Below are 23,395 nucleotides of genomic sequence, written 5' to 3' on the forward strand. Positions count from 1 at the left end.
TGTGGAGTCCCTAAAATTTTTTTTGTGTGACGAACTTTGTAATCATTTGGAGTAGTGGTACTTAAAAGGCATTGAAAGGATTTGAACATGCTTATATCTTTAGGAATGCTGAAGAGTATGCGAGTCTGGATGGTTGTGCAATTTCTAGTTTATTACTTGACTTTGTTATGTACTAGCTGAGACTTGTCTTCACTCTCTTGAAAAAAAAAATTGCATTTATAGTTTCTTATGTTTGAATAAACTACTTCGCTGTTTCGAGCTGCTTAGTAACCAGGAGTATTCATGAGACCCATGTTTACTTTTGCGTCAAACCGTGGCTAGAATTATGAGTATGCAAAGCACTTTAGTTGTTGTAACATCGCTGAGTAATTGGGGGCAACCATCACCAATGGGTGCATTCACGTAAAAAGGTAATGTGACAATCTGATGAAACTCATTGAAAAAAAGAGCAAAAAAATAATCATGGGGTTAAGTATAAAGTCTTGGTAAGGCATGATCTTGTTAGGGAAAGATTAGAGTTGCACAATTAGTTGGGTTGTATGTTTGGATGCATGAATTTCATTTAAAGCATGTTGGTTTTCTTTCCTTGATCTTGGAACCGCCGCAAATCCGTGATGATTGATGAGTTTGTTTTTCTGATATTCTCTTTACTCGGGGATGAGCAAAGGGTTAAGTTTGGGGCAGTTGATAAGTTGCATAAATTTAGTGTTTTTAGGTTTTTTTTTATAGCCTTCTAGTTAACTTCTCCTTTGTTTTCTTTGTTTTGATGTTAGTTTTTGTTAAATTTGAGATGTGAATGGTTAGCTATTGATTGGGAGAATTTTTGTGATATTTAGGCGTTAATTGAGTAGATTGGAGCAGTGGAATGAAATTGGGATTCAAAGCTTGAAGAAATTGAGATTAGCTGACAATTTTGAAGGCCATGGCCTTGCCTTGGTGGTTCACCATGGCCATGGTCAAGGAATGAGGATAAAATATCGAGCACAAGAAGCACCATAGCGTAGGCTGTGGTGACATACATTTGGACACAGCCAGGGCCGTGTCGGACACTTTTAGGGTTTTTTTTTTCTTTCCTTGTTTGCTTATAACTTTTTTGGGAGTTAAGTGTGATTAAGATTACTTCTTGGGAGGCCGAATTTTGCCTATTCTTGGAGAGAGATTATTGTGTAACAAAAGAAAAAGGAGAATCAAGAACAAAATTCATCACAGAGTTTGTCTTTACTTTTTCAATATGATTTATTTCTTAAATTCCGCTCTTATTTCTTTTATTATGAACTAATTTTCTCAGGCTAAGACTAGGGTTAGTCTATTTATGGATCTGTGATTAATCTTATACTCTATGGTCAGTGAATTATTTTTCTAATGATGAGCTTATATTATGTGTTTAATGCTATTAGGAACCTGATCAATTTTTGATAGAATTGTTTTGTGTGATTGAGACCGAGAGGAGACATTACATGAGTGTTCTAGTAATATAGGTCATGGATTAATTGGATATAGAGTTATATGAATTAATACATGCAATAGTCATAGGCAAGATTAACTTGTGCTGAAAGCTAGAGGATTTCATAAAGCTTAATGCTCGTCTATTTCATTAAATCTATATAGAGATATCTAGGTTGTGAGATAGAAGTGGAATCAATATTGCTTGAGAAAGAATATTGGTTAACCTAAGAAATCCAGTCGTCACATTAATTAAATAAATTCAATGACCATAGTAAATTGAGGGGTGCAGAGAAGTTATAGATGAGCCTGAAGTCTTAGCCGTTTTCTCTCATTGAATTCTTAAGTATAGTTTTACTGCAATTGTTCGTTTCTAATATTTCAGCTTTTAATATTTTTAGTTTTAAAGATCACCATTCTAAGTTTTGATTATCTAGATAAAGTTAAGACTAATTAATATTTTAGTACTTGTTTACGCAATCCTTTGGGTACGATAACCTATATTTTGTTATACTATATTACTTGAGACTAGTGCACTTACTAGTAGTTATTTCAAACGACACAACAATTAGAGTTCTGATAAATTAAAAGTATGTAAAGTGAACTCAAGTTAGACATTTGATATGTCTGAACTAAAATTTGTATGACATTTACAAGAAAAAAGAGACATGCACTCCATGGGAAAGAAGGAAATGTTGTAGCATGTGATTCATATTACATGTGCAAAAATATTTACCAAAAGGATAATGAAAGTTAAAATCTCAACTTTAACATTGTGAGACCCTAAGATTATAAAAATAAAATCTCATAGAGTACCCTTATTACTCTATTCTGGTTCTTGAAAACCTTATTTAATGATTGTTATCTTAGAGTATTTCCAAAAGATTAAGATAAATTCAATTTGTTAGCACATTTCTGGAAAAACAAATTAAATGAAAGTTATAAGAATTAAGAAAGAGGAAGATTACAATTTTTTGGATTATCACACTACAATCATGTGTATTCATTGGTCGACCAATTATGTTTTGTTTTTTTATGTAAGGATAAAACATAATTATGAATACAACAAATGTTTATTATAAATGAGATTGTTAGAAAAAGATGTGATAAGTAATCTAGGGTATTGCATATAATATACAACCCAAGTTTCACAATTCGAGAAGTTATATATTCCTAATAGATATATGACTAATGTGCTCTCGATGTATGCATGGTCACACAGTATATTTACTAAAGTATAAACCTTGAAGAAGCACAAAGAGAAATAGTCTCGTCATATGTGAGTGGGAGATATTAGATATGGGTGGGACACCCATGATGAGACCCACCCAATTATATTATTGTGTCTGCTACATGTATAAAAGAGTTTTTCATTGATGAAAAACTCTCCTCTCAACTCTCTTATGAAAATATTTCTCTCTTCATTCATTATTTTTATTGGAATTCAAGAGGACGGTGGTTTGTGCTTTTGATTGACAAAAAGGAGGTAATTATAATGTGAACTTTATTGCAGTTTGTTTAAGTGAAAATATGATTGCAATAATAACTTTTGATATGATTTTGGAATTGAATTAGGATATCTATTATTCTTAATCTACTAACAACATAAAAGCTTGGTTGGATGATATGATAGGACTAAAGGATGATTACGATGCAGCTTGCCACTCTTGTGCAACAATTGCATATAATAAGTCTTTAACCACTTTTTGTCAGTTAAAAATATATATAATTTTCAAAATCATAATTCAAGAAAAAATAAAAACATTTATAAAGACTATTGTTAAAATTCATCATAAATGTTTCTTTTATTTTTCACACTTTTCTAGTTTTCCTCCTCCATTTTTAACTAATTGGGGTTTGGTTGATACGAAAACAAGGATTTTCTAAAATTTTACCTAATAGCTAGGACATGAAGTAAGTACAGTAAAACTTTTCTATAGTGATATTATATATAAGAATAACCTTTATGTAATCATTAAAAATTTTAGTCTCAACTTAGGATAGTTATAAATAAGAATAAACTCCACATTGTAATAAGTTATACTTTTTCTAATCTCATTTTAAGAAAGTTATCTTAGCAAAGTAATACATAAATATATGTATATTGCAGAAAAAAAAAAAAAATGTTATGTGATATTAAAGGTTTAAGAGAAATAAAATATTTATCTAAAACATGAATTATAAGATAAAAAAATCAAGTAATATTAAAAGTAAAAAAGAAATTTTAATACTACTAAAACAATAAATTGAAATCTTAATACATACTACTAAAATGTGAATTATAAAATAAGAAATTAAAATAGTAATTTTTGTAACTACACCTTTATTAAGTTATAATCTCCTAATAGTAATAAATTAATTTGATCCCATCATTATCAATATAGAGAGGTTTTATTCTAATTAATTTTATATTATAGAGATAGTTGTAATTTGAAGCAATGTTTTAATAACCAACCTACAGTGAAACTTGACAAAGTTGACTTTGTTGGGTCGGGTCAAACCGGGTCTCAACAAGTTTAAAATTTAACAAATACACCCCTAAAAATTACAGTTAAGTCCTTACATGTTTGAAATTTAACAAACACACCCCAAATACAAATTGGCGATCAACTGGTTGGCGGTGACGACACACCAAATGCAATCCCAATCATCTCTATTCCCCATAAAATCAACCCAAGATCTGGCTGAAATAAATTATATTTCGACCAGATCTCACTGACGCCGACTTTAACATTCCAAGCCAGATCTCACAACCACCAGCATCGACAACCCCTCCCCATCACCACAAAAATACTCCCCTCAGCCTCTTGACCAAATCCCATCTCACCCCACCCCCGTTCGCCACCCTAATTGCCGGCAAAATTAGACTGTTGTCGCCACCGATTTTTTTTCAATTTCCAGTTGATTCACTCACTGGAAATCACCTCCGTCGCGACCATTCCACTCACCGACACTTTTTCTTCAAAAGTCTCAACATCTTGACCTTCAATTATTCGCCAATCATCATCCAAATTTCTAGGGTTTTCGGTAAATAGATAAATAGGCAACCCAACCAGGTGAAAGCCCCAAGTCCCAATTGAACAGTTCAATAGGCCAACCAGGTCGAGTTTTAAACTCTGTTTTAAAACCAAGACCGGACCGGTCGGTCCGACCGGTTCGATTAGGAGCCGTCTTTTACTCCGATCCGAATTTACATAAAACTGGGAATGTCAATAAACCCATTTTGGACCGGTAATGGACCAACGGAACAGTACAAAACCGTCGAACCGACCAGCCGGGGGCTTAAAACGGTTCGTTTAATTCAAAAAAAATTCATATTCCTAAACTAATTTCAGCACCGTTTCATTATCTTCCATTTTCATCTTCAATTGTAAAGAAGAAGAAGTAAGGGGAGGGGAAGGGAAGGAAGAAGAAAGAGAAGAGGAGACACGAGAAAGAGTAAGGAAGAAGATTAGAACAAAGAAAAGAGCAGATGAAGAGAAAGTGAAGAAAAATTACAGTAGAGGAAGAAGAAAGAGACGAAGAAGAAAGAGGAGGAAGAAAGAGAAGAAAGAGGAAGAAGAAAGTGACGGGGAGTGATGGGGAGAGAGAGAAAAAAGGAAAAAGAAAGAAATTGATGGAGAGTGATGGCCTGATGGGGAGAGAGAAAGAAAAGTGAAAGATGGAAGTGATGGGGAGAGAGAAAAAATAATTAATAATAAAACTTGAGGGTGTATTTACTTTATTTTAAACTCACAGGGGTTTATAGGTAACTTTTAGGGATGTATTTGCTGGTTTTCAAACTTATAACAATTAATGGAATTGTTTAAAGATGGGACTGTTACATACCGGTTAGACCGACCGGTCCAATCGGTTGGACCGATCAACCCGCGAACTGGCCCCTTGATCGGGTCAACGAAATGTTCGGTTTTTAAAACAATGGTTTTAAAACACTAATTTGAAGGGGCTTTTGAAAACTTTTCAAGGGCAGTTGTAATTTTATGTAAGGCCTATAATAATTTTACAAGATTTCTTTTACATACCATTGTTTTAAAAACCGGACCGCTCGTTGACTTAGTCAAGGGGTCGGTTCGCGGGTTGACCAATCCAACCGATTGGACCGGTCGGTCTGACCGGTATATAGCAGTCATATCTTTAAACAATTCCATTAATTGTTATAAGTTTGAAAACCAATAAATACATCCCTAAAATTTACCTATAAGCCTCTGCAAGTTTAAAATAAAACAAATGCACCCTACAGATCTTATTATTAATTTTTTTTCTCTCTCTCTCCATTACTTCTATCTTTCTCCTTTTTTCTCTCTCCCCATCAAGCCATCACTCCCCATCACTTTCTTCTTTCTCCTTTTTTCTCTCTCTCCCCTTCACTCCCCGTCACTTTCTTCTTTCTTCTAACACATTCGTGTCTCTCTAGTCTCTACTGTAATTTTTCTCTCCTCTTCTCTTTCTTCTTCCTTCTTTTTCTCTTCATCTCCTCTTTTCTTTCTTCTAATCTTCTTCCTTACTCTCTCTTGTCTCCTCTTCTCTTTCTTCCTTTCCCTTCCCTTACTTCTTCTTTACACTGTAGATTTTAAAGTAAGTAAAGAAAAATAGAAGATGAAAATGGAAGATGCAATTTGGTTATTTTATTCAAATGACATGAAGAATGAAACGATGCTGCAGATTGATTTAGGAATTAGGAATATGAATTTTTTAGGATCAAATACCCAAAAATAGCGAACCGTTTTAAGCCCTAGACCAATTGAACCGATAGTTTTGTACTGTTCCTACAGTCCATTACCAGTCCAAAGCGGATTTAATTACATTCCTGGTTTTTATGTCAACCCAAACCAGAGTAAAGACCGACTCCCGATCGGACCGGTCCAGGTTTTAAAACATAGTTACATACCCGGGCGGACTTTTTTACATCCCTACTACCAAGTGATGGCGAGAGTCTCTTTGTTAAAATTTGGTAGAAGAAATTTGGAGATTTAACTATTTAAGGACTAAAAAGAAAAAATAAATAATAACAAATAAATAGGATAGAGAGAGAAACCAATTTACATAAAGGTTCTATAACTACAAAACTTAATCAACCTCGTCTGTCATTGCGTGTATATGGGGAGGGTTACCCAATTCACAGGCAGGCCTCTCTGGCTTTGAATTTTGAAACTAATCCATTTCTCCTTTATCATTCTTCCAACTTTACTACACTGCTTCTACAAGCTGAACCTGTGATACAAACAATGTGGCCAAGCCAAACTTTTAAGATAAATAATTCAGTTCACATTGTTCTTATCCTCCATCTTCAATCATTCTGTTTTCATCAGCTCAGAGTCTGATAAAATTTTATTCATGTCTTCAAAGAATGGCCAACTCTTTTGGCTTTTCTTCTCACTCTTGCTTTCCTGTTTTCAAATAAACAGTGGTTGTGAATAGGTTAAATGATAAATTCGAGATGTATTGGATATTCACTCAAGCAAGGTACTACAAGAATCATAGAGGGCATAAAAAAGCCCAGAATACTATCACATACATACAGATGTACTGAAGGAACGAACCTCGTATTTCTGTAGCAGAGATGCCCATAGGGATTTGCATTGGCCAGGTGTGCGATTAAACCCCTCATTCATTAAATGTGTTGATATTTCTTTCCAGAGTGCCATTCTCCCCTTCACAACTTGAAATCTACTACGCAATTCCCCACGCATTTTAATGAGTTTCTTCACCTCCTCAGGTTTCCATTTGTTCCGTTTCAACGTCTTGGAAGACTTCCGCTGGGAACTTGGCTTCTCTGAGGATTCATCTTCACTGCCTTGAGAATCACCTTTTTCAAGCCCTAATATCTGCTCCTCTTGTGGAACCAAACCACCGTCTTTTACCAAATTGTCAATTGGTGAAGATGATGTGGTGAATGGTTTCCAGAAATCATCTGAATTCTCGGAATCAGAAGGAAGTCTTTCAATAAAGTTGGAACTTGAAATAGTGGTGTTTTCCTCTGGAAGTAGATCTTCAACTTCACTACGATTGGCTGCAAGAATGAATAACGATGGAAAAGGACAAACAATTAAAACATTTGCTTCAAATAAAAATCTTATGCAAATAATTTATCAGCCCAAAGGTGTATCGGAATAGTCATGGGCCAAAAAGAAATCCCTGAAATTCGTGTACATTGAAAATATTCACGATACCAGAAAGTGACCAATGAATTTCTACAAGACATGCATGAAAATTAAACATTCTCACTGCAATGGCCAGTTCTTTCTCTTCACATGTAGCATACTCACTGCCAACAAAAGTTGGTTTCTCATTTAGGCTTCGTTCATTTTATTGTTCTTTCATACTCTGGAAGATCTTAACTTCCATTATTGTCTATTAATGTTGGTTTCAGAATGAAATCGATGAATTGTATCAATGGGCACGAAAAAGGACTCTGCAATTAAAAAATGAAATAACGACAGAAGATCCTGAATCTCCAATCAGTGTCACTAATATTAAACAATCCTATAGACCATGCATACAAATTTGCTAAAATACTTATAAGAACCCAAAAAAATAGTTTAATTTTGAAAACCATGAAAAAGTATTGATGTGAAATGAACTTTTTGAACCAGAACACAAATTCTCTAAGCTAATTTCTGCTGAAATTTTAATGACGGGCACCCCCATATGATTTCCTTGAAGATGCCTCCCTGCTTCCCTAACTGCAATGATCTCCCAAGAAGCAATTCAATCATCTGTCATTGCTATCTACATTATCTCACTTGTTTCATGTGGCCTTTTAGGGTTTCTAACATTGGGCAATATGCAATTTTGAAATTTTATCGGCAGTACAGCACAGATGGAAAGCTGTCTACTCATCTCCTCACATCTCATCAAACCAATGTTTAATACCAAGCAGTTTTCTGTCCCCTATGTTTCTCAGTGATTCAGTAATAAACACTCTATTACCTATGGTCAACCATGACAGGCACTCCTGAGGGGTATTTTAATGTAACGATAACTGGTAAAAATTCTAGTATTTCTCCCTAAAAGGAGAATGGGGAAAGGATTGCTTTTTATCTCTTCTATCTGATTTGTGGGTGTGGTGACATCCCCCAACTGTAACACGAGACAAACAGACATGCAGATGCAGACATATTTCTTCAACATGCACACACATTAACATAGAGAAAGAAATGTATTGAAACCTTCAAAATTTAGGTGCTGTGCATTGCCGCCTTCTGCTTGACTATTATTGAAAGGACTTCTTTTTGGAGCATCAACCACTTTTCTCAATGTTGGTAGACCAAAACCAACATGAGAATTGCCAGATAGCCTTGCATTGAGCTCGTCTGAGATAACTCCAGTTGGATTTTCTACAGCAATGGCAATGACTTCAGGTCTTTTACCACTGTACTTCCTCACCATCTTCCTCAACACCTCAGAGACAGTTTTTTCCATGTGGGCTAAAGGACACCTAACTGGGCAGCTTGAAAGTGCAGCATGTGCAGCTTTGTACATTGCATCTAAAAGCTTCCCTTTGTCAAGCCACAGGCAACGTGTAGTAAGTCTTATTTTTCCTTTCAAGCTATATTCATTTAGACTCTCTTGAGGACGTAAAACTTCCATGCTGCAGTGGTGCATTGTCAAGATGAATTTTACATACAACAAAGATGTGTAATTATTTAAAGATTAAAAGATCTACCTGACCACAATAACACCATCTGTAGCAATTCTTAGTCTCTCATCAATGCAGAGTTCGGTAGATGTGCCAAATGCTTTATCACCATCACTATACATCAACTGCAATATAAAATCAAAAAGTTATAAGTAGTTTTGCCAGTTACTATCTCGTAATAGACAATGAAACTTGAAATAGCTACTTACCTGCAAATTCTCCTTCCCAAGAGAAATAAAACCGTTAGAAAGTACTCTTCTATTCCTCAAGTGAGAAACACCAAGCATCTCTCCATTCTTTATAACCTGATATGATTGCATGAATTACATTTCAGGTACCATACTTTAGTAACATATTTGCCATTTTGAACATTTCACATGAAAATGTCAAAAGAAAATCACAGTATATATATCCTTGTAAGTGAATCATGTACCAATGCAATTAGACAGAACAGATTTTTTGTCACATTGTTACAAATATTTGGTTAAGGGACAAGAAGACCCATTGAAATGCACTAAATAACCAATTGACAAAACATACAAGGATGTAATACAAATTCTCAGTTATTATATGAATTCGCCAAAATCATATCACATGAAAAGGAAACATGGACTCACTGTACTATGTCGAATGCCAGTTGATCTCCCAAGGAGTTCATGCTCTTTTAGAAACAACAGTTCTCCATGTATGGGTAAAAAATGTTGTGGCTTTACTATTTTAAGAACTTCCTCCTTCAAATAGAAATTGCATGATTAGAATCGTACTATAAACAATTACTATTCATATCATTCTAAATAGTTTGATTACATGAGAAAAAGAAAATAAACTATAATAAGAAAAAAAACTATACAAAATGAATACGAAATCTCACAAGTTCACCACGATAACCATGGCCAGATGTATGTAGCCCTTCATTCCGACCCATTACTATAGTTGATCCAATCTCGGATATGCGATTTAGCATTTTCATTACACGAGATTCATTACCAGGGATCACCTGAAGATAATAATACAACCAACCAAAAAGTCTCAAAATCTAATAGATTGCGGCAAGAAACTGTTTATAATCCTTAAAACAGCAATACTCCCAAACATCAGGCAACAGAACCTTGGACAACTTCAAGAAAACACATTGCTTCCAGTAAATCAATTGCAGTAATCATCAATGGAAAAGATGAAAGTTAAATAATACTTAACCCGAACAAGAACTTGTTGAAAGCTATTTTATGAAAGTTACAAAATGAAGCCTATAGAGGGGCAGGTCACAACAAGCTAAAACATTAGCAATCAGAATATGATGTTTGATCATTTGATTTTAATTCATCAACATGTATCCAGTTAAATTGAAATAAATATTTACCACAACATCTTTTACCTTAGCTGAATACAAAATAATATCTTCCTTGGTCAGTTTAAGGGAATGACTTCCTCCATAGGACGCAAGATTGAGGGCAGCACGTGGTTCTGCCTGACACAATAGCAAGCACGGTTACATGCCAACAAGATAGCCCAATAATAAAGACAGTAATGCATGCAACAAAGCAGCACTATAGTAATCAAGATTAACTTACTTGTGAACCAGTTGTAACAATCAGCAAATCTTTCGGAGCAAAGCTATCAATATCTTCCACTTTCACCTATATAATATCAAGACAGGCCAAGAGTAGATGATATCATAAAACTAATATATTTCTCAATAGAAGCAAGACGGGAATATGCCATCACATAGATTAGAATTCTTAATTATGATTAATATTGACCAATACGGATAGATATGCCAGAGAAATAGCACACGGAAAAAGGAATCACTTTTTATCTAGAAAGTCTATGGAAGACAGATCCAGACTTTAGTTTTCAAAAGAATTGTCCTGAGAATCTACAAGCATACTAAAAGACACAGCATATAATGCCTAAGCAGATGAAAGGGAGTCCTGACCATAGTCAGTGTGATAAACTTGTGTTTTTGCAGCATTGTCTGATCAAGAAATAAGCAAAATCAAGAAGACAGGCAAAATGGAGGGTTCTAGCTAATCCTACCAGTTGGATCTCTAGAGATCATATAAGAGGTATTGAGCATAAGGCAGCCAATGCTTTGCATACAAAAGACATGTTGGATAAGAGGCAGAAGGCCAAAGTGAGAAGAGTGAGATAGAAGGCAGAGGGGTATTTGGAGTGGATGATCTAATATCTCAGTGAGAAAAGGATTATAACAAAAGCTACAGGCTACTGCATGCTAATATACATAAATATCCATCTCAATCAATTAGCAGCACCAAGACAGTTAGTTATACGCAAATGAGAAACTACATATCACACTAACTGAGAAGAGGAAAGCATAAGTAGATTTAGGTAGTATGGTCCAACCAAAAGACCAAAGAATGGAAATAAGGAAGCAGGAGGAGCCAAAAAATAAAACTAACACATATGAGTTAAGTGAGGATATGGCCCTGTAGGAGTAAAAAGGTGAAGAATTATTCACATATTAACCCACTGAGGAAGAGCTTTAAGATTCAGTTGAACTGAAATTAAGCTAAATTTTGCCCAACAACATATATAGTGTATGGGTAAAAGCAGTCTCTCAACCAGATAACAGAACAAATATGAAGCTATCTGAAGGTTTCCTTAAAATATAGGCAAAGGACAAGCAGAATTCAAAATATTGTTACCAGAGTTGACGGATCAATTGGTGCCTTTCCATCCTTCCAAGCAGCATCCAGATATGTCCTAAGGGACATGCCAACAAATACTAGCTTTCTACCAGTTAAATCAGCAGCAGATTTAACGCTTCCAAGGCGGTGTATATTTGATGCAAACTGGGTAGTAATAACCCTTCCTTTAGCAGCTGAAATATGCTTCAATAATGCATCCCTTACAACACTTTCACTAGTTGTCCTTCCAGGTGACAGTACATTTGTTGAATCACTCATCATCTGAAAGAAGTTGGATATTAAATGTCAAGTTTGCTCATCTTCATCATGAAGTTATAAATACACAATGCATAGATATATACCCATATAGGCAAACACATGTGACATCTTTGTTTCAATATGACAGAATTTATTGAAAAGAGAAGAACAGGGCCAAGTATAAAGTAACCTCTTAAGGGCACAAAGAGTAAAATTAAGAGAATCAAGGCATTGGAAGCCAGTCCCAGCCACAAACATTTAATTCAAGATATGTTTTGCTCAAGAAAGATCATAAATGGATCCTGAATAGAATGATTTTTAATAATAGCCAATGATTTAAAGAAAAACTTATCCTACAAGATTTTGGTGAAAATCTTTTGCCAAGAGGATGTTGACCATACAAAACTATCTTTACCCAAAATTTTCACTAATTACGTCTTCGATCTACTTTTGCATCATAAACAAACAGATAACATAATTTATGTTTCCTAAAGAACCGAAGATCAGCTGTCTCTCCCCCAAAACCAGAGCAACTTTGCTTGTGTCAACATAAATATCTAGAACATGAATCTAGGAGGCTTACCAGTGTCACTCCTTCTTTCGAGAGTTGCTCTAAAGCTTCACGGTCAAAAACTTTCCCATCCAGTGGTGATTCATCAATCTGTTGAAAGTGAAATTCTTGTAAGTGTGAGACTTGTACTAATAGTAGGTAAGAAAATGAGCAGATTAGATAAACTTACCTTCCAATCCCCAGTATGAAGAATTGTACCATCAGCACAGCGAAGAACTAATCCACAACAATCAGGAATAGAATGTGTCACTCTGATAGGCTCTATTTCAAATGGGCCGGCCGTAAATCTTCTCCTTGTTTTAAACACTTTAAGTCTAGATGGAACAAAAATCCCATTCTCCTTCAAACGCTTTCTGATAAGCTGTTAAGACAAGAGGTTTAACTAGTCCAAATCATGATAGACAATCAAAATATTGAAATAAAGAACGAAACAGAAAGGCATCATGATCAAACAAATGGAGATACAGGGGTTTTGGTATAAGTACAGAAATATTTAATATATAATAGTAAAGAAAGAAAGAGTCTCAAGAGCTACCCAAGCCAGACAGTTACTTGTAATAGACTTTGATTCTTCACATCAAAATTAATATGAATTTACAAGGTAACTTTTTTGTTGCCTATAGAAGAAACATTATTGGCTGAGACATAGCAAGTTCGTGAAGTGAGGAGTGGATGTGTTTATGGAGCATCTATCTATGAACACATGAATATGTGTGCATATATGTAATAAACATGACAAGTACCTCCATTGTGAATGAAGATGCATATATCGGTGTATGTGAATCCAAAGCTGGGATCACCTGTTCAGTAAGCAATGAAAATTATTTAAATTTTGTAACAATCGAAATAAATGAGAGAAATTTAATTAAACCATCATGACAAGTACTTTGTAATAATTCAGTAATCTAAATCAAATAATGCAGCTTGGCCATATATACTTCTATGGCTCCTATACATCTCCATGGAAATGTCACATCAACATTCATGGTTTCCATAGAAAAACCTAGATCAGAATGAAGTAAAATTACTAAACTCCAAACTAGTGCACTGTACTTAGTCCTAGTGATTGGTACCCATTTTGATTCTTATCCTACAATGAACTGATGACATCATATTCAGGTGGACATTGGGTCCACAATTGTATTTTCTTCTTCGTTATCAACAAATACTTTTCAGTCTCTTATTAAAATAGAAATAATAATAATAGGTTTACAAGTTGCTATGGTCTGGCATATTGACATTTTATCATTCAGAAAGATTATTTTGCTCTCTTAACAGAAACAAAATTGAACTTTTTTTCTTCTAGTTACCAGAAACATTTAGGCATGCATCAAGAATGGAGAATGCTAGGGTTTATTACAAAAGATGTTCAACACAGATACTTTGCATGTATTTTTAAGAGGACAATTCCCTGTTCAACTACATCATCACAAAGAATCCCAGCTGCAAATAAAAATTGAGGCATTTCAAGAAATTTCATGAAAATTTTAAACTGGAAATAGATAAAAAGAGCTAGAAGCTAAACAATTTGGGCTAATACATGTTTTTGAACAACAAGTTATATAATTTTCAATTCCTTTTTCCTTGAACAAACACCAAAGTGGAAAATGCAACTACCTGTAGCAAGTTCAATTAACTTAATTGAAATCTTTCTTTCCTAACCCCTCACCCCCTAAACAAGCTTAAAGATCTCAAACTAAAAACGCTGGCATCAACCTGCCAGTTTCCAATCATTTGTTCAAGTAGTAGGAAACTTTACCCAGGGCAACGCACCAATGTGATCTTCATGGCCATGAGTTATGATAACTGCTTCAATTTTGTGGCTCCATCTTTTGATAAATGTGGTATCAGGTATAATCTTTTGGACGCCAAGCTCATCATAGCTGAATGCATATCAAACACACAGAAAAAAATCAACATATGAAAAGAAAAAGGGAGAACCTGATTTTTATAAGCGTACTGCAAAAGGTCAATAACAATTATCAATCGTTTCCTCTTCACTAATGCAATCATTTAGAGGTTCTTAGATCTAGTTGATATATTCACCAGTCCTGGTCAATATATATTAACAATTGAAAACTTAAAAAAAAAAAATCTTCAAGAAGCAACTAACTATACTCCCAGTAGAACTAGTTTTGGGGAAAGAAACCACCAAACAAAGTTATTCTCTCCAATTGGCAGTATCCTGGGATAAGATACAATCCCTTTGGAGTACAAACTGTGGCTAAATACTTACTCTGGAAACATGACACCTGCATCAATTAGAATATAGCGATCATAGTTCCCCACAAGCATGCAGTTCATCCCAATTTCACCAAGACCACCAATTGGAAGAACACGGAGCGGTGGGCCATTAGACCCTTCATAAAACTGTTCCATCTTGCGTTGAACAGAATCTTCCATACTTTTTCTAGCCCCTTCAGTTCTTCCTGATCTTTTACTTGGAACTTTAGATCCATGTGTACCTGGAATGAGGCCAAACAGATTAACAACCATCAAATTTATTTTTTTATTATACTACCACAAAATTTTTTATACAATGATGATAGAAATAATAAATAAAAAAGCAGGTTTTTAATAAAGCAAACGTAGGCAACATGCGCAGTGATAAGCATACAACTAAACTGAAGATTTATCAAAAAGTGCAGTCCCAAAGATTTATGAACTACAAATACAAGGGACCCTACCATACTAGTAATAATTATTTTTCTCAATAATTTCAACCTTCAAATTCAATTCCGAATGTTTTCAGTTTTTGCTGGCGGTAAAGCTTCAAAATTCTTTATTTTATTGTCTTTTCCTCATTTTCCCAGCAACCAAACCAGAACATAAATCATTAAAAAACAGAACAAGATAAATACATTTTTTTTCTGCTTTCATTATATTTAAAAGAAAAAAAAAAACCAAAGAAAGCAATTATATAAGTGATTAAGAAAGGAATCATCACGATACATATTCTTTGGAAATTCTTCCTCCAAGTGAAGAATAATGGAACTGCCAAATTTCATATTCATACCTATAGTGTTAGGAGAGCCAATAGAGCAAAAAATTGAACGTTTTCTATGCCTTGGATTGCAGGAGAAAGTGTAGGGAGTAAGGGAAAGAGCACTAGTAGCCGCCATTACTGGCTGTACTTTAGCTGGCGTACAAGAAGCCAAGTAGAGTGAATAAGAGAAAGAGAAACTCCCTAATAAACCTAACTGCATGTGTTAAGAATCAAAATTGTGAAATAAAACCCTAGAAATTTGAATTCGTTTGGGTAGGGTTTATGTTTTAGAGATGGTTGAGTGATTGAGGTTGGAGCGGGAAACGGAGAGAGTGAAGGGGATATTTATGAGAGGTTGAGAAATTAAATATCTTTCGTTCTTTCTTATCATTTTCCAGCAGTGGGTAACTGGGTATTAGATAAACACACGCACGTGTCTAAAAAGCCGACATCATCCCACACGTGTGAAAAATATTTGAATTATGATTGATAAACAAATAAATAAATTTATTTCTTCCTTTTCTCAAAGGAAAAATCTATTAAATAAAATGCATATCAATTGTGCTACCACTTATTTATGATTATCATAATTTTATAAAACCTTAATTTAATTTTTAATATTTTTAAATAATTTTTTTTTTTTTAATCAACAGACCGAGTGATAAAGATTTAAGGCTTAAAGATTTGCTCTCCTTGTGCTCTTAAGTTCGAATCATAAAAATAATTGTTAATATTGTTGGCCACGGACCGTAAGACTTGCCCTGTTTCAGAAGTCGTGTTCAAGGTTGGAGGACTAATCAAGATACTCGTAAACTGGCATAGACACCCCCAATAAATAAATAAATAAATTATTTCTTTTTAGCAATATTTTTATGTTCATTTTAACTTTGAAAACCACTTTCTTCATATATGAAATAATTCTTAAGTATTGTATACCTTTTTAACTCTCTTTCAAAACCCAAAAAATAATAATAATAATTTCTATTTCTATTTCAATCAATTAATTTTAAATATATATAATGCAACACATTTTATCATTTAAAAGACACCCTCAGTCCTATTACAGTTGAAAATCACAAAACCTAGAAAGATGCTTCCAAACTGTAAACACAGTAAAGATTGTCTCCACAATTACTCTTCTCTAATTTACTTAAGTTTAGTTCGAAAAGGAAACCGCCATTAGAGCTTTAGTTTATACTAATCTAGGATTTTCTTAATTTGTTGAGATACTAACACTAATCACCAATCAAAACGCATGAGAGCAAATACTCAATCAGACCACTTCACTACAACAACTATCAAGAAAGTAACACCTCCAATCAATATTCAGAAACGTAGAAGTCAAAAAGATTTAAGTACAAGCAATCATCAAGAGGGACCATGAGTGAGTNCGAGATGCGCGTAAACTGACCTGGACACTCCCAATAACAAAATAAATAAATTATTTCTTTTTAGCAATATTTTTATGTTCATTTTAACTTTGAAAACCACTTTCTTCATATATGAAATAATTCTTAAGTATTGTACACCTTTTTAACTCTCTTTCAAAACCCAAAAAATAATAATAATAATTTATATTTCTATTTCAATCAACTAATTTTAAATATATATAATGCAACACATTTCATCATTTAAAAGACACCCTCAGTCCTATTACAGTTGAAAATCACAAAACTTAGAAAGATGCTTCCAAACTGTAAACACAGTAAAGATTGTCTCCACAATTACTCTTCTCTAATTTACTTTAGTTTAGTTCGAAAAGGAAACCGCCATTAGAGCTTTAGTTTATACTAATCTAGGATTTTCTTAATTTGTTGAGATACTAACACTAATCACCAATCAAAACGCATGAGAGCAAATACTCAATCAGACCACTTCACTACAACAACTATCAAGAAAGTAACACCTCCAATCAATATTCAGAAACGTAGAAGTCAAAAAGATTTAAGTACAAGCAATCATCAAGAGGGACCATGAGTGAGTGAAAACCTCCAGTCTTCACGAGCATACTTCAAGTTTGATTGGTTTGTCCTGGAAACCATGGAAGCCCTGGTTGAAGACATTGCTTTGCTTCTGGCAGAGGAACAATTGGTCCAAGAAAGATTCGCCACAAATCAAGTATTATTGTCACCAGCATTGCCGCACCCAGAGCATCTACCGCAACTCGGGGTAAGTCCCAAAGATCACTGGGTTTCTCATTAATTCTGACCATACGAGAGAAATCTCATCAAGAAAATAAGAAAAGTATTGATAGATGATAAAAGTGGTCACACCAAAAAACGTCGCATGAGTCACATTATACCCTTAATTGCATAAGTACAGTGCTAGAGCCTAGAAAGCATAATCGAGATAATTACAACATTTACCACTGCAACTTATGAATTTCAATATGGTCCTATATTCTTCTAAACAAACAAAGTCAAAATTAACCAGTTGGATTGGGTTCTCACCTTAGAAACATTGGGAAGCTTACAATGAAGTAGATGGCATAAAACAAAGACCCAACTTTATACATGGATGCACGGTCCACAAACTCGTAATAAGGGAACTGCATATATTCCAAGCAAACTATTAGAGACAAGGCCTTATTGAAATATTAGGGCCAAGGAAGTTAGTTCTAGTAGGAACATCTCAAATTAAACACTATACTTAGCAATCACGCAACAGAACTTTGAAATGTAGGGGAAACTACCAGAAAAACTTAGAAGAGAAATATTCAATCCAGCAGACTTAAATATTTATCAATCCAAAAAGCCCAGAAAACACAATATTCAATTCCATAGCTTGATTTTATTAATTTCATTTAAGTGGTTCAGTTATAATATTAAGGTGAATCATCTATGAAGTATCAGAAAATTCATTATATCCAAATTCTTCTGATAAGACTAAGGAGTGCACTAGACAATAAGAGAGAAGCATAAATCATCAGAAAAATAAACTGCACCATTCTAATTTATTGAAGGCACCCTACTGATATGTTGCCATAGAGAATTCCGAAGGTCTATCGTTTTGTTAACAAAGGGGCCAAAAAGAAATGATAAACAAAGAACGATGTTAGCACATACATTAGAAATGGCTAAAGTCTCTAGGTATGCAATGAAATAAGCAAGAGCCAAAATCCATCCAGCCTCCACAGCCCATCGAATTTTATCTGGCAAGTCAGCAACAGAATGCCGTATTCTGCGAAGTGTTAAGTTCGATGCAACATGGTAAAATAAAAAGCAGACATGGGTGAGAAGGAAAGTCGTGTGTGGTACCTACAGAGAATAGCAAATATCAATAAACTGGCATAAAAAACCAATAGAAGGACTATACATATTTGAGGTTTTATGTATATGGGTAATGTTTGTAAGTGGCTTACATTATTCATCTTCCATGATGGGAACGTATATGAAGCTCCCAAAACTGTGAAGAAATAGTGGGTCCAGAAGTAATTGCCAACATAGCTAAAAAGTATTATCCAAAGATTTGCCTGCAATAGCAATGTAATTACTTCTAATAGCAAGAACTTCCATGGAGGACTAACATTTTCGTTTACATCATGCGCAAAATTTTACCATAAAAACACACTTACCTTGACCCAATAACGATCCTTCCAACACAAGCTGCTATCAGCCTGCCAAAAAGAAAAAAAAAGATACTCAAAGAAAAAAATAGAACACAAACATTTAATAGCTAAAGTACTTGTGTTGCCCTCTCGACTGGGCACTCAAAACCATACAATTCTATTAAGTGTTCATGAGTAACAAATAGCTCTCTTGAAGTTTTGAATCAGCTTGAAAACCAATAAGAAAACTTGAAATTGGAGAGCTAGTTCAAGAGGAAATCAGCCGCAGTGACCTATGACAAAGCAATTGATGAATAAATCTCCAAAAATAGCATGTTTAGGTGATGGTTAATGTAGCCTTCATGAAACGTTAGGGAAGAGAAAATGTAAAAACGATAAAATCAACATTACACATCTGGCCTAATTCACTCGCATTGCTCCGCCATGACCAACCCATTCAAGCAACACTTCAAAAGAATTTCACAGATCAAAAGATAGCAGAACTCGAGAATTTACCTTTCCAACAAGAAATATTGGTATCAAAAAAGAAGGAACCGCTGAAACCAAACCCAAAAGCAAATACTCCAACTCAGTGAAACTCTGTAAAATTCATCATAACAATGCTCTCAATATCAAGAGTTATAAATGTTCCAATCATACAAATATAACAAAAATTTCCACTTAAATAAATCACTTTAGCCTTTGTAACTGAAAATAGTACAGTAAAATTTACCTCGTAGAGCTTGTAAGGAACAACAATTCCCAAACAAAGAGTGAGCCAAAAGGGTGTGTAGCAAAGGAAGAAGAGCTCTCCCCATCTCTTGCTGGGGTTAGAAGCTAGCCATAAACTGGAGCTAGGACTATCCAATTCTGCACCGGTGCATTTGTCAAACACGATTAATAAATTAATTAAATGGTATAAATTTAATGATAAAATCGTAGAATCTGAAGAGAAGTGGGAAGAGAAATACCGCCCATGTCGAGGATGAATCTCTATTTCGGGAATAACGGATCTCAGTGTGGGACTTGGGAGTGTTGACCGACTGTTACACTCACAGTGTAAAGTACTTGGTCAAAGAAGTGAGTCTAATGGATCCAATCCAGTCTCTACACGCCAGTGGCTTTTGTCCATCCGTTAAGATCCATCGGTTTTATAAAATAGGAATGTTTACAAAAATTTTGATGTAAAGGCAAAAATACCCTTAAGACTGATATTGACCAACATTTGACCTGAAAAAAAAAATAATACCTGTAAAAGCAACCGACATGTCCCCACCCGAGGTTTAGCGAAATCCTAAGTTCATATCCCTAGTTGCATTTATTTCAGATTCACACCTTTAAATTAACACTGTTAATTAATTTTGAATTCTGACTTGTGCTATTAACATCCTACCCTTCACTTTTTATTTTCCCCACATAGTCACCGTCACCACTCACCATCACCCAGCCATTGACGTTTTCAACCTTGTTTTTGGCTGATTTTTCACCCAAAATCACCTCCAACCTCTTCCTTGTAACCCCTACGTCGAAACCCACCAAAACCCTTCACTGTTGAACCCTCCGATCATCGGAAAACAGCTTGTGCTTGGTTGGGTAGCTGGTTGAGGAATTTCCTCAAACAACTGGTGGGTGTGACTTTGAATGGAGATTTTGGGCTAGTGGATGATAACCGGTGGCTAAAGAATGCACAACAACGACAACAAAGCAATAAAGAGGAGGATAGGGGGTCAAAAAGGCAGAAAAAACAGTGGGCAAAAAAAGTTGTCACACAGCGGTGGGAATGGAACTTGGGCAACAAACAGTGAGTGACGACGACCGATGAGATGGTGGGTTTTGTATAGCCGATGAAGGGGATTCAATTGGTGGCTTCAAGGTGAATTTTCAATGAGGGAATCGGTCGGAATCTAGCTGCAAAGTTGGGAGAAAATGCAAATGCCAAGGAGGCCGTTTTCCAGCCATCGGAGGGTGCAACAGTGGAGGGGTTTGGTGGGTTTTGGTGTAGGGGTTACAGGGAAGAGGTTGGAGGTGATTTTGGGTGAAAAATTAGCCAGAACAAGGCTGAAAACACCGACGAGGCGATGACTAGGTGGTGGTGGCCAGGTTGGGAATAAAAAGTAAAGGATAGGATGGTAATAGCACAAGTCAAAATTCAAAATTAACTAACAATGTTAGTTTAAGGGTGTGAATCTAAAATAAATGCAACTAGGTGTGAACTTTGGATTTAGTTAAACAATTGGTTGGGAACATCTTCTTGTATCTGTATTACCATCCCAACAATTAGTACCATCACCACTACCAATAATCCAGCACATCGAGATTGTAGAGGATTTGATTAGGGGAATAAACGGAGGGTGGTGCTGAGAAGACAAAGTGATGACTTAGGGTGTTTTTAGTCAACTTGTTTTCAATTTTTACAATTTTATAAATAATAAAAGTTTAAATTAAAAATATAGGGCGTGTATTGATTAGCGTGAAAACTATTGACTAAAAATCAAATGACTTGATCGCCCTTCAGGGGGCATTTGGTTTAGAGAATGTTGGATTACTAGGACTGTTGGATTACTAGAAAGTTAGATTACTTGGAAGATTACTGGGAATCTGTAGGAAAATGTGTTTGGTTAATTGGTGGGTATGTTATATTAATATGTTTAGTTGGGAGGAATAAATTGGTGGATATGTTATTTAAATTACTGAATTGTCCTCTAATTAAATATTATTATATTATTATTTTTTAATACTGATTATTATTTGGATTATTATAACCCCGCTGCATTTAAAAACTTAGCAAAAACAACCCCATAATAAAAGTTTGGAAAATCAACAAAGCACCCCCACCAACCCAACCACTGTCGGCCGTCGGCAACCACCTTAGGCCACTGGCACCCGGTAACCTAACGGCACACGAAAGGTAGGAAATGGCCTCTGTGCGACGTATGGGCATTTCCGGCCAGAGATCTGGCTGGAAATGGCCAGACGTGACAGATCTAGCCGTTAATAGCCAGATATTCGTCAATCTGGCAGTCAACGGCCAGATCGGTGCACGGCAGCCATTTTCAGCCTTCCATGAGCCGTTTCGGTCGCGGCGGTGGTAACTGGCGGCAGGTGGGTAGGGGGGGTGGCTTGGGTGGGCTGCAATTTGTTTTGAATTCAAGGGTAATTTTGTCCAAAAAGTTAATTAATTGGGGTGAAATAGTAAAAGACATATTTATGTAAATAAATTTAAAAATAAAGGCATTATTGTCTTAAAATTTTATTAATAAGGGATAAAATTGTAACAAAAAAAGATAATTCTAGTAATCTTATAATACCTAAGAAAATAGAGGTAATCAAATTACCTCCAATATTACCAATAGTAACCATTATTGGTATTTAAAGATTACCGGTATCTACTTAACATCCAAACATAGTAATAAAGTAATATAAGATGACTTAACCCTAGTAATCTCACGTAACCTCCAACCAAACGCCCCCTCAGACGTTTGTTTCTAAGTAACGACAACTAGTTTTGAGGGGTCTCTACTAGTATTTAAATTGGAACAACCCTGTGGAATAAACCAAAATCCAGGGGTTAAACGTAATTTTCTCGTTAATCACGCTATCAGATTTCGTCTTAGTTCATTTCTCTGTCCTTTAAATTCTTGCCATGTCAGTTATACAAAAAAATGTAGCAAATATGGAAGTGTTCAATCATTGGTGACGTGGTGTATGAACACATCAAGTCGAACTCCTTCGGTAGCCAAAATGGCAGCTTTTTATGTTGATTTTAGCTCACTGGATTGCAGTTTGAATCTGATTGAGCTTTATCTCATATTTGAGTTGGTGGCAGTGAACTTGATTGAGCTTTCCATATAGATCTTGATTTTCGCTACAAAGAAAGATCATGTTTGCTAGTTACACATGCATTCAAGGTCTATGTCCGCGTGGACAAAAGGATTACTTACAAGTATGTTTGATTCAAGGAATGTTATATTATTAGAAATATTATATTAATGGAAAGATAGATTACCTTTAAGATTACTGAGAATGTTTAGAAAAATGTGTTTGGTTGATTGGAAAAAATTAGTGGGTATGTTATATTAGTATGTTTAGTTGGGAGGAACAAATTGGTGGGTATATTATGTAATTTACTAAATGACCCTCATTTTTAAATAATAATATAATATTATTTTTTGAATAATTCTTTTAATCCCCTACATTTGAGATATTGCTAAAACACCCTAGCAACCAAAAAAGTTTAAAACTTAACAAAAACACCACCACCCCCCCAAGCCACTGTCGGCCGCTTGCCACCATCACCGGCGGT

General features: G+C 35.0%; 2 protein-coding genes across 3 annotated transcripts; both read right to left on the reverse strand.

Moving 5' to 3' along the window:
* Positions 1 to 6,460: 6,460 nt before the first annotated feature.
* LOC116120801 (ribonuclease J-like) lies at positions 6,461 to 15,914 on the reverse strand. Of its 2 annotated transcripts, none has more exons than XM_031406775.1 (16): positions 15,576 to 15,914; positions 14,796 to 15,024; positions 14,333 to 14,442; positions 13,303 to 13,359; positions 12,729 to 12,920; positions 12,572 to 12,649; positions 11,749 to 12,012; positions 10,654 to 10,719; positions 10,458 to 10,550; positions 9,954 to 10,079; positions 9,700 to 9,813; positions 9,292 to 9,387; positions 9,110 to 9,207; positions 8,613 to 9,034; positions 6,984 to 7,453; positions 6,461 to 6,830 (listed from the first exon to the last, which is right to left on the reverse strand). In XM_031406775.1, the coding sequence occupies exons 3-16, from the start codon at positions 14,351 to 14,353 to the stop codon at positions 6,735 to 6,737; spliced, it is 2,193 nt and encodes a 730-aa protein (XP_031262635.1). In that variant the 5' UTR covers positions 14,354 to 14,442; positions 14,796 to 15,024; positions 15,576 to 15,914; the 3' UTR covers positions 6,461 to 6,734. The 2 variants fall into 2 exon arrangements, with proteins under 2 accessions (XP_031262635.1, XP_031262634.1); XM_031406774.1 differs by having other exon boundaries at positions 14,319 to 14,442.
* Positions 15,915 to 17,206: 1,292 nt separating this feature from the next.
* Positions 17,207 to 20,205, reverse strand: LOC116120803 (cycloeucalenol cycloisomerase). Its single transcript, XM_031406777.1, has 8 exons — positions 20,064 to 20,205; positions 19,826 to 19,962; positions 19,609 to 19,692; positions 19,120 to 19,161; positions 18,907 to 19,017; positions 18,611 to 18,802; positions 17,996 to 18,093; positions 17,207 to 17,749 (listed from the first exon to the last, which is right to left on the reverse strand). Exons 1-8 carry the CDS (start codon positions 20,068 to 20,070, stop codon positions 17,557 to 17,559), a joined length of 864 nt encoding a protein of 287 aa, XP_031262637.1. The 5' UTR covers positions 20,071 to 20,205; the 3' UTR covers positions 17,207 to 17,556.
* Between the last annotated feature and the right edge of the window lie 3,190 nt (positions 20,206 to 23,395).

This window comes from Pistacia vera, unplaced genomic scaffold (assembly GCF_008641045.1).
Source record: "Pistacia vera cultivar Batoury unplaced genomic scaffold, PisVer_v2 Contig947, whole genome shotgun sequence".
In the NCBI taxonomy this organism is placed as follows: domain Eukaryota; kingdom Viridiplantae; phylum Streptophyta; class Magnoliopsida; order Sapindales; family Anacardiaceae; genus Pistacia; species Pistacia vera.

Bases quoted from the DNA above. Each gene is read 5' to 3' on its own strand.
- LOC116120801 (XM_031406774.1), bottom strand. From the start codon at position 15,765: ATGCAGTTAGGTTTATTAGGGAGTTTCTCTTTCTCTTATTCACTCTAC. The intron at 12,650-12,728 runs GTAAGTTTATCT...CACTTTCAACAG, and splicing joins TTCATACTGGGGATTGGAAG to ATTGATGAATCACCACTGGA. The intron at 10,720-11,748 runs GTAACAATATTT...GATATTATATAG, and splicing joins CAATTGATCCGTCAACTCTG to GTGAAAGTGGAAGATATTGA.
- LOC116120803 (XM_031406777.1), bottom strand. The intron at 18,094-18,610 runs GTATGTGCTAAC...GAATATATGCAG, and splicing joins AGACTTTAGCCATTTCTAAT to TTCCCTTATTACGAGTTTGT. The intron at 17,750-17,995 runs GTGAGAACCCAA...TCGTATGGTCAG, and splicing joins AGCTTCCCAATGTTTCTAAG to AATTAATGAGAAACCCAGTG.